We start from the raw sequence: 18283 nt of genomic DNA, 5'->3' as shown, positions 1-18283 counted from the left end.
AGTAGGAATAGCACTAGGTAATTATCTGTAGTAATGCGGCGAGACAGTGCTGGGTAGAGATTGACTTCGATACAGAAAATTACGTTCCAGTACAAGCACAACCGTAAAATAACACTTAATGTAAACGACAGCTATGATACTTGGTTGATAATATTTTTTGGACTTTGCTAAAGATACACCCTAGCACCCGTGCTTTTACGATGTCATTGAAGAAATCCCAAAGAATCATTGTTGGTAGGTAATCCTGCAGCAGTGATACAGTTCATGAATGTGAACGAACCTGCCATACCGGATATAGAGGTCACGGGATAATCACAATGTAGTTTCTGACCTTTTGACGCATTCATTCGATAAATATCACATCACAATAAAATGAAAAACAAGTTTAACCATGTGTCACGAACTGCCGGTTGACTACTGAATTGAATATTGAATAAGTGAATATTCTACAGTACCGTACACAACTTGGGTTAATCCCGAAGTCACCCACTGAAATCAACTTGTGTTGTCAGTGTTCTCACCCGTCTGATAATACCATTTTGTATGACTTCATCCATTCCTCATTTTTTATTTAGTTCGTTTTTTTTTGAGGCAGCACGTTTGCGCTAGCCTGACGGTGCCATTTTCTTAGCTTTATATTTTGAATATCTTAAATCAGAATCTTAAACTGAAATTATCATCTACATCAAAACAAAGGGACACAATTTTACAAGGCGGAGGCGGGCATGACGTATCTGGTAAATAGATTGCTTTGTACGCAGCTCACCTGAGTTCCATTACCAACCTCGCACATAAGGTTAGAGATTTTTCAAATAAACGGAATTTTCTAACCCACGAAAAGAAGTGAATGACCTGGTTCAAAAATTTTTATAATCTAAATAAAAAATAAAAACGCTTTTAATCCACCTAACAGTGTGATGAGACATTTCTTATAACTCTTATCACTTTCTTCGGGTATTATATCGATTGAGAACATTTAGAACTTGATGTTTCACGATGTTTTTGATAACACATACTACATGGGATAGTGGCAGGACTCAGAGAATCGCTCAAATCAGCGTAGGACAATATCAGTGCTAGGAATCTCAAAGACAACCAAATCAACGAAAAGGGGAAAAATGGCCCACAAAATGGACACACAAACAAATTATTACTAATGCTCTGTTAATAACATATCTAAGTTCTTCAATCAATGCATTTTGTAGGGAAAATTGAATTTTCCTAAAGGGATTATATACGTCGTGCTGAGCCAAAAAATTCGAAAATTTTTTTTTTTTGAATCGATTTGAAGTTCATACTCTCGTAAGCGTTTACTCAAATTTCCAACGCGACTGAGAACTAAGCACTGAAATTTCAGCTCTTGATATCCCGCTACCTCTTTACTTCGATATCGACTATTTCTAAAAGTGAATTGAATTATTATCGCTAATCCTAATGCCAAAGAACAAATAAAAAACTCTCGAAACCCGTTAGGGAAAATCGTCATCTTAACTGGAATTTTTTTTTTCACGAAACTTTTCCATCACTTCCATCACTTGCGTTAGTGGTGTACTAGGTGCGCGTTGCTCTGAAAATCCATTAAAATTTTTTAAATATTTTATAATCTACATAACCTTATTAGGGAAAGTTGTTTAAGAAGCTTTTGAATTAATGTGTAGTAAAAAAGCTGAAAATTTCTGAATTTTCTCTATCTGCAACATACAAACCCTTAAGTATACCAATTATTTTAGGATACCCTTTTAACATAAACTAACGCACGAATGGGAATAGGTTCGCCGAATTTTGGGAGAAGTCGATAAAATTACCCCTTGAAAATAATCTAAAAATTTTTTTTTTTTTTTTTCATAAAACGTTTATTTGACACGGCATTTGCAAAAGCTTTTTTACGCCGGGGTTTTTTTTTACATAACATGTTACAAAGGTTCTTAAGACTATCACGTTATAAAAAAAATCACTTTCTAATGCTAACACTGAGGATAATCATCATTTTGAATGTTTTTAATTATAATCTATTTTCTTGAATTTCATTGTAAACCTATTGATAGTTTTTCTGTAATCTTTGTTTTTTTTTCTTTATTTATATCGTTTTATCTAACTTAACTAACTGCGAAGAAATCTAAATTGTTTGTGGGTAGCAAGGGAAAAAAACTAGAAACATTGTGGGGATAATTATATTTGAATATTTATTGATTTCAGGAAATGATAAATATGGCTCATGTATGTAAGATCTCGTAAAGCGAGGATATCACGAACAGGTACATAGGGTGGTTTTCTTCTGGCTTGTAAGGAGTCTATTAATTGGGATCTGGCTTCACGATATTCAATGCAAGACCAAACAACATGTTCAATGTCTTCGTAACCCTCTCCGCAAGCACATTGATTATCTTCTGCGATCCCAATACGGCGGAGATGCGCATTCAACGTATAATGGTTGGACATGAGTCTAGACATCACACGAATGAAGTTTCGACTTACATCCAACCCTTTGAACCATGCCTTCGTTGATACTTTAGGGATAATTGAGTGCAACCATCGTCCCAGATCTCCATTGTCCCATGATGTTTGCCAACTAGTAAGCGTCCTCTGACGAGAAGCGCTATAAAATTCATTGAAGGCAATAGGTCTTTCATAGATGTCACCGTCCAGCGCCCCTATTTTGGCTAAATTATCCGCTCTCTCATTACCCGGTATGGAGCAATGAGCGGGAATCCACACTAAGGTAATTTGATAAGATTTATTTGTTAATTTGGTTAAGTATTCTCGTATCTTCTTCAAAAAGAACGGAGCGTGATTATCAAGCTTTAATGAGTGTAGTGCCTTAATTGTGCTGAGGCTATCTGTGAGGATGAAATAATGGCTCGGAAGTAAAGTATCAATGATTTCCAGACTATGGTGAACTGCTGCTAGTTCGGCTGTGTAAACAGAGGCAGGTTCTGCAAGCTTGAAAGAGATCGCGGTGTTATGGTTGAAAATACCGAAGCCAGTGCCCTCATTGATTCGTGACCCATCAGTGTAGAACATTTTATGGCAGTCAATGTGTTGGTATTTACTTATGAATATTTTAGGGATCTCCACAGAGCGCTGGTGATCCGGGATTCCACGAATTTCCTCTTGCATGGACGTGTCGAAAAATAAAGTGGAATCGGGAGTATCTAGTATATTAACACATGTCAGAACATAACTAGAAGGCGTTATTTCTTGTGACATGTGATTGAAGTACACTGTCATGAATCTGGTTTGGGATTGAAGCTCGACAAGTCTTTCGAAATTTTCAATTACAAGTGGATTCATAACCTCACATCGTATAAGTAAACGAGAGGAGAGATCCCAGAATCGATCTTTTAAGGGAAGAACTCCCGCTAGAACTTCAAGACTCATCGTATGTGTCGATTGCATGGAACCTAAGGCGATTCGTAAACAACGATACTGTATTCGTTCCAATTTAATAATATGAGTGTTTGCAGCTGAACGGAAACAGAAGCACCCATATTCCATTACTGAAAGTATCGTTGTTTGATACAATCTTATCACGTCACTTGGATGAGCACCCCACCAAGATCCGGTTATTGTTCGGAGAAAATTTATCCTTTGTTGGCACTTCTTTATCAGATACCTAATGTGGCCTCCCCATGTACCTTTAGAATCGAACCAAATTCCGAGATATTTAAAGGTCATGACTTGGGCTATCATTCTACCAACCAACTGAAGCTGAAGCTGAGCTGGATCACGCTTCCTTGAAAAAACAACCAACTCTGTTTTCTCCGTAGAGAAATCGATGCCTAACTTCAAAGCCCAACTTGATAAATTATCCAAACTATCTTGCAGTGGTTGTTGTAAATTTATGGCTTTTGGTCCTGTGACAGAAACCACGCCATCATCTGCAAGTTGCCTTAGAGTGCATGGGCTGACAATACAATTATCAATGTCATTCACGTAAAAATTGTAGAGAAGGGGGCTTAAACAAGAACCTTGTGGGAGACCCATGTAACTTATTCTGAATGTTGCCAAATCGCCATATGAAAAATGCATGTGCTTTTCTGACAATAAGTTGTATAAATAATTATTTAATATTGGTGAAAGACCACATTGATGTAGTTTCTCTGAGAGAACATCAATGGAAACAGAGTCGAATGCTCCTTTTATGTCTAAGAACACAGACGCCATTTGTTCTTTTTTTGCGTAAGCTAGTTGGATTTCTGACGAAAGTAGCGCCAGACAATCATTCGTTCCCTTTCCCCTCCGAAAACCAAACTGGGTATCTGATAGCAAGCCGTTCGCCTCAACCCAATTGTCGAGACGTCGTAGGATAATTTTTTCCAACAATTTCCTGATGCAGGATAGCATTGCAATCGGTCGATACGAGTTATGGTCGGAGGCTGGTTTTCCCGGTTTTGGAATGGCGTAATCTAAAAATTGGTGTAGTTCGATGCAATTGAAAAAAATATCCTCAAAAAATGGAATGTTCCTGTTTTTATCAGCCTTAAAAAACTGAAGCTATTTTGATTATTTAATATAAATTTCTCTGCAAGGGTCTTCTAGTGCAAAATTTAAAACAAAATGATTTTTTTATTTTTGCATATTTGCATCTTTAAGACAAGGAAAATATGCTCAAGAAAGGATTTTCTCAAATGCAGCCTTATTCGTCTGCTAGGGCACATCAAACATATGAGGCTGACAAAATCGGGGGCTGATCAAATCGCGTCTTCAATGTATTATAATAGATAGACAGTATTCGAAGAAGTTTTTTGTGAACGAGTGTAGAACGAATTTCTTTCTACTTACTTGGAGTCAGCGGCGTAGCCAGAATTTCGGTTTGGTGAGGGTGAGGGTTTTAAAATTATAGAGAATTAATTTTTCAAAAAATAGTAACAGAATTCGTGTCTTTTCTTGTTGCTCCATAGTTTGATAAGCTTTATATGACACGTCGGATTTTTTGGGGTCTTTAAATTAAGCTGTATCCACTGTTTGCATAAGCACTATTCCACTGCTTATATCATTATTAAAAAGTCCTAAAAGAGGCAAGCTACTGTGCATGGGACCTAATTTGAAAACACTAGCAAGTGAAAAGCTTTTTAAAGTGCTTTAAAGCTGTGCAGCAATAAAATCTTTTTATTAATTAGTCCTTCCTAACAAATTACCGAAAATATCGGTTTTTCATTCGTATAAAACCGGTATTTCGGTATAGGATATTTGAACGGTTTCACCGGTTTTCGGTAACGGTAAAACTGGTACTCCCAACCCTATTCTAATATAGAGACAGACGACTCAAATGCACTGGCACCCAGTTAAACTCATTTCGGAACCGGTTCGGATTTCTGAATGGAGTCATTATGGATTCCAAATCAAATGTAACAACCGATTCCGACTCAGAATCGGTTGTTGCATTTGATTTGGAATCCATACTGACTCCATTCAGGATTCCGAATCAAATTCCGAATGGTTTGACCGGGCAGGAGAACATTTTTTTGAAGTAGAAAAATTAGAAGGCATCACACCTCAATACTGCAAAATGGTAAATGCTGAAACTTTTCAGGAAAAAAAATCAATCGATAGGCGGTTGAAAATCAATAGTTTCTGACTGTTCAAATTCGCAAGAGTCTTTGTATTTAAAATGTTTTTTTTAGATGAAAGTACTTTTAATGAGAAGATAACCATTTACATGAAAAATCGCAAAACATGACAGATTTGATATTGTTGTTCCAGAAAAAATGACAACGCAACCCCAAAAAAAAATGTTTTCTTGCATCAAAATTTCGTGTGTGCAACATTATTTTGTATCGCATTTGCTACACTAGTTCGTTTTAAAAGCTCAAAATCACTGTAGCACCGTGTAATCTACACATAGTGAACAAACTCTGAATAGTTGAAACATTTTGCCATTTTGACTATTGATTTTCAACGGACAATAACCTCTATTAACGAATCGAATTAAAAAAAACTTATATTTTTCTAAAAAAAAACTTCTACGTGGCACACACGACGCATCCTCCGTGCAAAAAAAGAATTTGGTGTAATATTTTCCTATAAATAAAGCAACACTGCCAAACATCATTTCAGTAATTTTTCCTATGGTGTGAACTGTCAAAAAAATACAATCAGCAGCTGGACGATTCTGACGTAAAATTGAAGCAAAAACGACCATTCCCACCACACAATTATCTTATCTTGTCTTAGGGAAAACGGAAGAATGGGAAAAATCGTTACCGAACTAAAGGAAGGGGAAGTAGGACTGTATGGAAAAGTAGACTAAGACGAACACTGTGGGTAAAATTGGCACTTTGCGTTACTATAAACTGGAAACATTCAGTGCAAATGTACTGATACTAAATCAAATGACTCTGAAAGATACTGATTTTATGCCAATTATCAGATATTTAAGCAAAACGAGTTTATTTCTCTAGAGCACGCAAATGAATATAATTTTTTGAGGCCAAAAAATAACGATTTGAACCTGCAAACCGTTGATCTCGGGAAATATTTAGCACTTGACTGGTGAAAAAAATAATAAAATCGATCATAATTTAGTAGCATTTTTTAATTTGGGGTATGGGGAGAAGATAAACAAAAGAGATTATAACTACTAGAGAGAGCAAAGCGCTACTGTCTCCATGTATTCACGGACTGAAACATGGGGTCTCGTTCTAGCAATAGGGCCTAGCATATGTGAGAACGAGATGATAAATTTTCAGTGTTAGCAGCGACATGCGACCTCTAGTAGTTACAATCTCTTTTAGATAAACATATTTATTATGTGAGTACAAAGGAGAAGGCTGTTAAATTGCATACCCTTGGGCTATTTTTTATTATCGAATCATTGTTATGTACCGACAGAAAACAAAATTTATTGATCGAGAAGCGTCTCACTCTACCCTTGTCCATGTTTATCTTTACTAATACCGTATGTCCATTAGACTACCCAGAAAAATAATGAATTTTTGAAAACTCAATCGGCCCACCCCTGAGTCGATTTCTAGTCCGGCCAGGAGTACTTGCTCCAAATTTTAAGCAAATCGGACATGTTTAGCTACCGCACCAACGTGCCTGAAGTTTGTATGGGGTTTTTCGACAATTTTAATGAAGAAAACCCACTAGTTTGCATTTTCGTAACTAGATGCCACTGTGTGCATCGTATTATCACTGTAAGTGAAAATAAGAAAGATAATTTAATTGTATACAACTTTGCGGCAGACTGCTAATGAATCCGGCTTTGTTAACAGAAGTTATTAAACTTTTAACGAAGTGATGTATGAGTCAGTTTTGCATGGGGCCTAGCGGTGCATTCAGGAATGGGTCGGTCATTTTTTTCCTGTCACTCTAATGTCCATCTACCCGTGCCGTTTTTCCCATTTCAGTTTTAAAAAGACGATTTTGTGTATAATTTCCATAACCATTTTAAACATCTTTCTGTGTTACAATTCATTAATATAAGTTACTATTAGGGCCTGGAAAAATTCTTTTTGTTTTTTTTTTTGAAATCTCAAAGCCCCCCCTCTCATAATGTGACAAATGTCAAAGAAAGTTCAGATGCCAAATTTCACATCATTTGGACAGGGGAATGGGCGCAGCGTGGTTGGTAAATCGATTGCCTTGTACGCAGCGCACCTGGGCTCGAGTCCCGACCCCGCACATAGGATTAGAAATTTTTCATAAGAGATTTTTCTAGCCCTAAGAGGCGAATGAACTTAAGGGACCACTTCAATGGAAAAAATACGTTGGCAGCGAAAATATTCTAGGAACACTGTTGGTTGCTTTGATGGTTTTGACAAGACATGCCAAGCAAAAACCTAGCGTTTTATTTGAAAAAGTCGCCTTTTGCAGTTTGTTATATTATGTATAGCAACGAACATGGTTTGCAAAAAGCGTATACAACCTCAATAGACAGAGTACAGCGTCGCACTGGTCGAAACATTTTTTTGTGTCATCAGTAATTTTTCCGGGCACAAACAAATCAATGAAATGGTTAACGGTATACTGTAGTGGAACAGATGCTTCAACCAATGGTTGCATAGAAACAAATGACACCTTATTTTATCTAAGGAATGAAATCTCTACTTTATAACTACTTTGACACCAGTTTCTAAAAGAAAATTACAAAACTAGTTCACGCCAATAACACATGGCGTTCGCGTTGCACTCGAATATTTGGTATAATCACTGTGGTTGCGTCCCGAATATGTGCCGTTTTGTTTATGATTCTAGTTCATAATTTAAAAAACACTGGTTTGTATTAACTACATCGACTAAATGAGTCGAGAATTGAACAATGTTTATTATGTCAAGAGATTAGTCACGATTTTCGTAATATCAAGTACATTGTCATGATATTTGTTCATGAGTTTACCATCTCATTTCTCTAGCAGAGTAATGTGATTCACGTTCATGATTTTGGGAGCTTAGACACGAATTTCATAACTTCTTTGCACGTTATCATGATTTTTTTGTTGAGTTTGCTATCAGATTTTTGAAGAGGAATATGAACGGGATCATGAAAGCGTAATCTATAAGCGAAATTTTATAGTTTTGTGAATCAATTCATTACCACGAATTGTGACTCTCTAACGTATTTTTTGCGCTCAGCGTAGTATTCGCTGAATCTTATTTAATAAAGAACGACGTTCAGGATCCTAATAGTTTTCTTATATCTACCGGTCGCACCTATGACTGGTTGGATACAACAATGCAATTGTTTATGAAAAAGCTCGTGAAATGAAATTATATGTATGAAACATATCTCAAATTTTGTAAAATAGTCCACGTGAAATTTTCAAGGCTATGTGCAGAGTTGCATGAAAGTGAAAATAATTTTCAAAATTTACGAACTTATTCACAAGCATGCAAGCACAAGATTACGGATCCATGAACAATACTGGGTTCTGTGAAATCGCCAACCTGAAAATGTCAATATCATGCATAGAACTATATATTTTATTACCTTTATCATGAAAGTGAAAAAGTATTTTCTGATTTTGTGAATTATTTTACGAATACAAATGGTGAATCGTGACTAACATACTCGGTATCATGAATCAGTTTTCAAGGCACGAATGGAACCATGAATATTGATTCGAGTTTAGTGCACTGATCACGAAATCGATGTTTTCTTAGGTAATGTTCAAAGAAGTTCCATTGAAATTTAACTACTGATTCTATGTAAAGTATTTATAACACGTATTGGAGCATCTAGGTACACCACCACTTTCTGGTCCCCTGTTCATGTGGTTACTGTTATTTATCTGCAACACCACGGAGTATACACGTTTGAAACTACAGCTAGAGATTTTCGCGATAGTGAAATTCATTTTCCACGGAGTAACGAGCGCTTAGCTAAATGCAGCTTATTCTACAAGGGCCCCAAAATCGGTTCTAGATTACTCGAAACTGGCCAATATGGCTCCAAATTAAATCAGAGTGTTTACGTAGGTTCTGGTCATGTTACAATGTCACCTTCGAGATGTTAGAAAAAACATGAATATTGCTCAAAGCTCTTGAACAGACCCCACAACAGTTCAGTGTAAATCTGAGATCAGATTCTTGAGGCATTGATAACTGACATCCAAGTTTTCAATATGTGCAAGAAATATATCTGTCGTTTTCAAATGACAACCACCTTTTTACCCCATAAAAATACCCTGAATATGGTCCGTGCCAAATTTCAGAACCATAAAATGGGATCGAAAACCCATGAATAAACCCAAATATTGTTTTTATATGAGAATTTTCGGACCATGCTGATTGTGTTTTCATAGGTTGAATCAATTTCAAGCACTATCAAAACACCATGCAATGGGGGTGAATTTGGACCATGAGCATGGAGGAATTATGGGTTTTACGTTTGTTCGGGTACCGCTAACCGGCGCTATGATTACCTAGAAGACTTTCAGCAATCGGTATACGGACCTTCTCAACAAACAATCTAATTATATAATGGTTTGAACAGTTCTTGTTCAGCTTATTCTCTCGCAATAAAAACGCCTTCAGCTTACGATGTTTGCTGGATTGTGTGCATACAGGGATATAAAGGTTATTCTCGTACATATGCAAAATTGAGTGATATGGTGACATGTTACGAATTTTTATTCAACTGCTCACAGGCTGTCCGGAAAAAATGTTCTTGCTTCTATACCTGTACTCTATGTATGAGCTGACTAACAAGTAGAACTTTTGCAACATGAATAAAATTTCGATCATGAACAGATGCTTGATATCAGTGGAACATTTGAAAAACTAGAGCCCACTGAAAGCTCGTTGTAATAGTTACAATAAATAATATAATTTTGAACATGAATCTCTTAGTTTCGACTATTTGTTCGGGACAGCCGCCTGTCATTAATCGGATAGTAAGACAGATGTGGATGGTTCGAAAAATCAACTGCTTTCAGTACTTCTTATGAACAGCTAAGCCTTTTCATTATACGCTATCATTATTGTTCATGTTCATGCACAGCATTGCTTTTTAGTGGAATGTGTAAAATCAACAAATCAACATTTCATTATTTTTCGCAGCATTGGTTTTCTAAAACTGATATAAACCCTTTTCAACTAGCGTGCTAGATAAAACGATTGACGTCAATGGAAGTCATGCCATTTGAGTAAACAAATAAGCCAAACTGAAGCTAGCTGGCCATGAGATATCTTTTTATGCAAAATGTTTTCACAATGTAACAAATGTACCACTATAAATGGTCATTTATGCAAGCATGTTTTCATAATTTTCTTCGCTATAAATTGGTAAAAATGCATATCATTATTGATAACCAAAATGGAACGCACTATTTATAGTTTATTTTATATGGATATGTGATTATATTCTAATAAGTACGTTTTACAATATTCGATATTCGATTTTGACCATGCTTTATCCGAGTTCACATTGTGCATGCAAACTATTGCAAACGCCATAGTGTTGCCGATATGGATGTAAATAAACATCTATTCGCCTAAATCTTTCGGACAGGAAATTCCAATTTTTGAGTGCTTTTTGGTGAAGCAGTGTATTGGAAAAGCTTCCTTGGAATGTCACGAAGGGATCAAGGTAAGTTCAGTGTTATCTTTTATATATTTACGAAGATATACTGACTAGAAAATTGAAGTACCAAAATGATCCATGTTGATTGGTTCTATACAGGGTCTAAAATTTTCTGGACAGGATATCTTCGTAATGAATACACCTATCAATTTTCGGTACATTCCTAAATATTATTTCAACTTCATTTTAGGTAGTAAGAAGCTTTCAATGAAATTCTAGCGATATATACAGAGAAAAAAATGTTTTGTGGAGTCGTGGAATAAACGCAGTTTTGCCTGAAGTGATCCGTTAAGGTTAAAATAACCATAATCTCAAAAAAAAAAATTTGGACAATTGTACACTCCCGCTCTTTTTAAAGGAAATAACCTTAGTATTTGAATGGAATTTCTAGAAAAATATGGAAAAGTGGGGTACTGGGTTATTTTGGCCCCAAAATCCGCTATTTTAAAAATATTTCTGCTCCCTGATGCAAATCATGTATATTTTTCAGTTTATCTAATATAAAAAATGTCCGAATACGAGAAGTTGAGGTTATAGGGCCTTTTGTCATTCATATTAAATTTTATCATTTTCTCGTGCATATATCTTTATTATTCTTTAAACAATTTTCATAAAATGTAACTTGTTGAACGTAGAAAATTCTTAGGAATAAAATAAATTAGCTTGCGTTAAAATTCAGAAACATGAAATTTTTTGACATAAACTCTACAAATCACATTTTTTCATTAAATGTCCTAATATCTCAACTTCCCCTATTTTTTCAGGAATAAAACTTTTCTCATGTCATCCCTAAGCCGATTTCACACTAAAAGTAGTAAATTAAATATTAACATTGTTATTAAATGGAGTTAATATGTGCGATTTTATAATAAAAATATGAAATTGAGACTATCTGTCAGATAATTTGATATTTCTGAATTTTACCGGTAACGAATCTGTTTTTGTTTTGTTCCTAAGGATTTTCCACGTTCAACAAGATACAATTTATTCAATTTGATTGAAGAGTAATAGAGATATATGTATGAGAAAATGATAAAAATTAATATGAATGACAAAAGGCCCTATAACCCCAACTTCTCGTATACGGACAAAAGTCAAAAAGGTTCCGTTCGATTTATGAGATTTTTACGCGTTACAAAAACTGCAGATATGTATGATTTGCATCACGGAGCAGAAAAATTATTTAAAATAGAAAAAAGAGGTATAAATTGTAATCTTCTGATTGTTACTTCGAAAGTTATAGCATTTAATATATTTTACTACATATTTTCCCATAGAACAAGTTTCAAACATTTCAAGCGAAGTGGGCGGGAGTCTAGAATTGTCCTAATGATGTGAAATTTGGCATCTGAGCTTACTTTAATGTTTCTCACAATATGAGAAATATGGACTTTTGAGAATTATTTTTTTTTGCGATGCCCTAGTTACTATAATGATGAAATATGATCTCATATCACGGTTTGTGTATAATTTGCGAGCAATATACCAACGCATGAGTCGAATTTGCTCTTTAACCTTAAAGTATCCGTCTTGGGCAAAGTTCCGCTATAAGATATTTTCGGTGAAAAAATTGTCGGTTCTGATATCATGATGAGTAGATGTGAATGAGTGGTTCAAGAGATATTTAAGTAGGGAAAATACCGAAACATTAATTATTATTTAGTATGTATGTAAACGTAAAATATAAAATTGTGCATGAAGCTCGGCCGTTTCGAGCTCTTCGATTTTTTTATATTGATAGAGATTACTGAGTGACACCAGAACAATTCCAAAAGATTTCCGTGATTTTTTTGTTCAAATTTTTCCATTCACACGATAACGGGGTTATACTTTTCGGACCGCATTCGACTGAATGAGTCAGAAACTATTGCCCCGAAACATTTCGCAGTCATTTTGCCCCAGGGTTGTCCCTTTGGACCATTCCGGTAGTAGCTGGTACAGGCAAACTCATAAAACCGTCACACCTGGCACCGCTAGCCATGTGTGCCTACCTAGACCCAATCCGGCGCACGAGCGAGCGATCTAAGTGAATGTTTTATGACCCACGTCTTGATCGCGAGCGAGCGCCTACTCAGTTCATTTCGAACTAACCGAGTGGCGGACCTGGCTGCGATCGAAACTACCTTCGAGCAAACAGTCAGTTTTCAGCGCAACCGCAGCCTGCTAAGATCGTCTGTTTCTGGAGCGGGTTGGCTCCGTCGCGAAAGTAAGTGAGAAAACAAAAAAAAACGAACTGCAATCCCTGCAGGCACTTTAGCATAATTAGCGTACACTTCGGTATGCAAAAACGAGAGCGAGCAATTTATTTTGCGACCCAGCTGAAATGGGGAAATTAACTATCGGAAGTTTAATTTTAGCTACACTGACTATCGGGAAATAGGAACATCCAATTTTAGGCCACTGAACCTCATTTGCAATTCACCAAACCAGAATAACGGCTCAAATATGCCTACACGTTCAATCCTATTTCCATCGCTAACGTTTTTTTTTCGTGTTTTGCAGTTTCCTAAGCCGTGGTAAGAGCATTTCGATCGAAGATCTATCCACCGAACGCGACGAAGCCAACTTCGATGACGACGTCGAACCCACGCAGTGGAAGCGAGTTAGTAAAATACGCCGTTCGCTACAGTTTCCAAGGAAAACTGCACCGAAGTAAGTGGCTCTCCCGTATATGTTGTTGTTTTTTAACACTTTAAAAGTTGCTCCCCATCGAATATATTAAATTTTATTCTTACGTGTCATTGAGCAGAATCAACGCCCGTCCGGCTGACCTGCCAGAAAATTCCGTCAGCGTAAGAAAGATTCGCCAAGAGCTGGAGAACGGTCGCCGATTGAACACCGCCATGAGAAACAATCACATCGATTTCGTTGCGCTTGATAATATACTGAAAAATGTGGTCGAATCTCCCACTCCAAAGGTTGAAACTCCCCGGACACCGACTTCAACGACTGCAGCTAAGCCACCAACGAGCACTTTTCTGACTGCAGAATCACTCAAAGCAATCCGCGGAAAACTTCGGAGATTAAGTAACGAATCACTCTATCGGGACGATATGAGCCCCGGCGAAGAACGCAAAGAGGATGATGGTTCGGTAACAATCACAGAGGTGGAAACGCGAATGGGTCAACTTCAGACAAGCAGTTCGTCCGAATCGTACAAAAGCAACAGCCTGGAGTCAAATCGAAAAGGATCTACGGACAGTAATTCGGACGATTGGCACTCGAGAAGGAAATCGTATGGATTCGAGCGAATGAACCAACCATCCGGGTTCATGGCAAAAATGGACTCCTCGACTGATAGCGGAATCGGTCGTTCGTCGGACCTTAACTCTAGCTGGTCTAGCGGGGGAACGGAAAGCTTCCCACATACGAGGGGCACTATTGTAACGTTGGGGGAACTGGCGAAAGAAAAACCGACCAGCTCGGCAATGGTGATCAAAATTACTAACGAAGGCCAGGATAGTGTAAAGCTGAATCATCGAGACGAAGAAGTGAAACGACATTCGATAGCTGTCGATGAGACTAGTTACGTAAGGGATAGTGTGAAGAATATGTTCGAAAAGAAGTCGTCGGTTAGTGTCAACGGTTTTACCCACACATTTATAGAAGATTTGAACCGAAACAAAAAGAAGGTAGAGTTTTGTAAAACAGAAGTGCATTTCACTGCTGATTCAGGACGAGTGAATATAGTGGAAACAGATGAAAAGCCTCCACCGACTAATGTCTTCCGAAGACGGCGCAGATCTTCCGGAGGATCCCTCGGGTCGTCCTACCTACAGGCGATTAGCTCTGGCGTTCCGGTGACCCATTTCGGTGATTTGGAAAAAGAGATCAACGAATCAGATTTGAAAGATAATCCCGTCTATAGAGCGCCTTCAATTGTAACGACGTCGGTAGGTCATCCGGAGACGAGTCCTTGTAAGGCTGCCACAACAGCTTCGGATGATAGTGACAGTCATTCAGCAGATGAAATATCGCTTCGTGGAATTCTAAAGAATAAACCTTCCAAGCCAAAACCTTACGTTTTGGGTGAAAATCTGGACAGCAGCGAAAGTTTATGGGGCGTTAAATTGCGGCCCGTGTCTACGGAACTTAATTATTGGAGTGGCGAATCGGAGGAAAAGCAGCCGCTTCAAATAGATGATACTGCGACGAACGGTGCTTTCTCGACAAAAATCAATTTAACTCAATCCACTCCGGCAGTCTGTAAAATTGACGGTAAGTTTCATAATAGTAGCCTTTTATAGCTGTAGAAAGCTTGACATCTCTTCGAGGATGAACTATCGCAGCACGTAACATAACATTTTAATTCTAACCTAACGCTTCCTCGTCGCATGCCTAATTGGACCAATACAGTACTAATCCTGTGCTATAGTCACCCATTCTGGTCTAAATCAGCCATTTTTCTTTTGCACCGTTTGTTTTCTTCTATTGCAAATTGTAGATTCGTCAGAATCGATTCCGAAATCCACCACCAAGATACTGATCGGTATGTCAAGCTCTGATCCTGCCGCAAATGAACGCAATCAACTCAAATCTACATCCCTGATCATGCGAACGATGCGTTCTGCAACTCAGTTTGATAATGCTATGAAGAACCTGGAAGCCGCTCGCAGAGATTCGTTGGATAGTAATGCCGAAGAGGATCGTCGTTCTGCATTCCAGTTGATATCCAGCACGATCGCAAAGTCCAACTCTGCCAGTAGTATCTACAAAGAGACTCCCAAACTCAGGGTGGCCAAATACGCAGCTTCCTTGGATGGTGACATCGATGACGATGAACCACGCTATCGAGCTCCGGTAGCTACGTACCGAAGACGATCCACAAATGAATCGAGACTATCGGACTTTGAGGCGTACATCAGCAAGAACAGCATTCGCCGGTCCAGTACGGATGAATTTCCCTCCGTCAGTATGGTATCGAACGTTACAGCCAGGCCAGTGGCAGCGCCCAGAATGAAGAAGCTAGGTTCAAGCGTTTTGAGTCATCAGTTAACTCAACTGAAGCGATTATACGATGCGGCCGAACAATATGATAGCGACGATAGCGCCAAAGCTGATGAAGAAGTCAAACTGTATCTGGGTAATCTGGCAGGAAACAGCGAAGAGAAAACCGGCAGTGAGCTGTCCGGTAGCTGGAGTCGGCTTAAAGCGAGAAGAAACATTCAAAAGTACCGCGATCAGGATATAAAAATCACAGTGAATTCTTCGTCAGGTAAGTCGAGTGGACGCACGATTTGATTGATAGTTCATCCGCCGTGTACATATTTGGTAGTTTTTTTCCCTTCCTTTATGGTCAAATGGGAGCACTTGATTAACGTATAAAACTTTTATTAATCTATGTAGAATTTGATATAGTTAAACCTTCATCAACCGGAACAACGACCACCACCATCACGAGCGACAGTCAGCAAAAAAGCAGCAATGTTATGTCCATAGCCCTGAAAAGCCCATTGCCAGTTCGGCAACAGCCGCCGTCTAGCCCAGGTAAGCCTCAATACAAATTCGACTCGATGAAAGACGTTGACCATTATGTTTCTGCAGTGAAAACCCAGCAAACGCCAGCGATCAAACCGCAACAAATCCCAACGCAACCGCAACAACCATCACCATTCAAACGACACATTCCGACTGCTATTAGTAGCGAAACGAACGGCACAGCACGAAACGAAGAACGGGCCTCACTTCGGCTGTCGTCGGGTGCACGACAACTTCGCGAACATGAACTGTCATTCTTCGGTGTCAATTCGAACAAAAAACATGAATCATCGGCTTCCTCTTCGTCCACGTCGACGAAGGCTGCCGTAAACACTACACTCACCCGATCCTCAACCCTTACATCATCATTCATTAAGCGTAACTCTATTAACATGAATCCCTTGGTCACGCCATCAACAACATCCGCTATCAATTCTTCTGCCCATATGAAACCTCAAAATGCTGCTTCGTGGCAGCTAACAAATGACAAACCTGACTTGTTGCGGCATAGTCAGCGTATCGATAATGCCTCGATTCACAAAACAAGCAGTGATTCTTCAACCACGACTGCCCTGGGAAACAGTACTACCACAGTATCATCCCATGAACCACACTACGAGAATCTAGTCAAAGCTGTTGTGGAACCACCAGCTACAACGTATGACCGCAAGAAAGATCTTAAACGTGACGAACAAATCCTCGAGGAACTGACACGTGCAGCTGATGAGATTATGAATGTAGGGACCAAAGAAATTGAAAAAGGACTTACATTTTAAAACTTCTGTATTTGCAGGTTGTTAACAACATGTCTAATGCTGAAAGTACTGAAAGCCTCCTCAATGAATTTAGAAACACCAACAGCGGCTGCACGTTGGGGACGATTCGGGAATGCTCTACCACTAACAAGATCATGAAATCACGGGGAATCCAGGTGTCGAAAAACTTCGACGAAAGTCTGAAACGACATCAACGATCTGATAAAGGTACAGTAAAACATAGTTTACCTAATATAATTCTGAATTATCTGTTCCTAGGTTCATCCGCATCGTCCAACGAGAATTTGTTGCGACCATCTCCAACGCCTAGTTCCACTGTTCGTTCCACACAACCTGTTGATTCTCGTAACGGAAGCGGTCGTCGTAAAGTCACTAGTTCATCCAGCGAATCCCGCCGATTGATCCGAATGTGCAGCAAGGAACGTCTTCATCAATCAAACGCCAGCTCATCGGAAGATTTGCCGAATGCGACCGCAGTTGAGCCCCCTCGAAGACCACGCCGAACAAGACATCACGTCAGCTCGGCCGATAAAGACAAAGATAGCCCCCGGAATGGTATGTCCAAATCCTCGACCGCAGATAGCCGAAGAAGTGATGAAAGAACTTTGTCCACTCGATCGCATCGCAGCGAACGATCCTCCACTAGAACAAGTAAAGGTGAGGACTACTAACCGACGCAATTGGAACCGAGTCAATCCATATAATGGTAAACTATCCCATCTTTCAGCTCTCACAAGTAGTGCCCGTCCTTCCTCCAGTGTAATACCGACCAGTGCGGATCATCAGCATCATCGCGTACACCGCAGCGACAAGTCCGGAACATCCGTCCTAACCACTACGTATGTATTGCAATCGTTTATCGTACCACCGCCACGTCGCCACCGCCGGCGTCATCAAACCTCGAAAGCCGTTGTACGCCGGCATTCCTCACGCTTACGATCCTCTTCTGCCATCCGCGTCAATGCCGATGTTACTAAAACGCTTAAACGAAGACGCCAGCTAG

At 38.7% G+C, this 18283-nt stretch overlaps 1 protein-coding gene across 8 annotated transcripts in view; it reads left to right on the top strand.

Annotated features, from left to right (window-relative positions):
* Positions 1–18283, top strand: part of LOC131685610 (serine-rich adhesin for platelets) — a 331716-nt gene that overhangs the window by 278394 nt on the left and 35039 nt on the right. For 5 of the 8 annotated variants that reach the window (XM_058969467.1, XM_058969469.1, XM_058969470.1 and 2 more), the window contains 8 exons: positions 13529–13678; positions 13776–15244; positions 15471–16241; positions 16373–16513; positions 16571–17241; positions 17298–17487; positions 17539–17937; positions 18008–18119. In XM_058969467.1, the coding sequence (XP_058825450.1) occupies positions 13529–13678; positions 13776–15244; positions 15471–16241; positions 16373–16513; positions 16571–17241; positions 17298–17487; positions 17539–17937; positions 18008–18119 (3903 nt within the window). The remainder of the gene's footprint in view (positions 1–13528; positions 13679–13775; positions 15245–15470; positions 16242–16372; positions 16514–16570; positions 17242–17297; positions 17488–17538; positions 17938–18007; positions 18120–18283) is intronic. The other 3 variants (XM_058969471.1, XM_058969474.1, XM_058969473.1) reach the window with 3 other exon arrangements.

Source organism: Topomyia yanbarensis, chromosome 2 (assembly GCF_030247195.1).
Source record: "Topomyia yanbarensis strain Yona2022 chromosome 2, ASM3024719v1, whole genome shotgun sequence".
In the NCBI taxonomy this organism is placed as follows: domain Eukaryota; kingdom Metazoa; phylum Arthropoda; class Insecta; order Diptera; family Culicidae; genus Topomyia; species Topomyia yanbarensis.
Note: the sequence above shows the minus strand (reverse complement) of the source record. Positions and strands in the feature narration are given on the sequence as shown.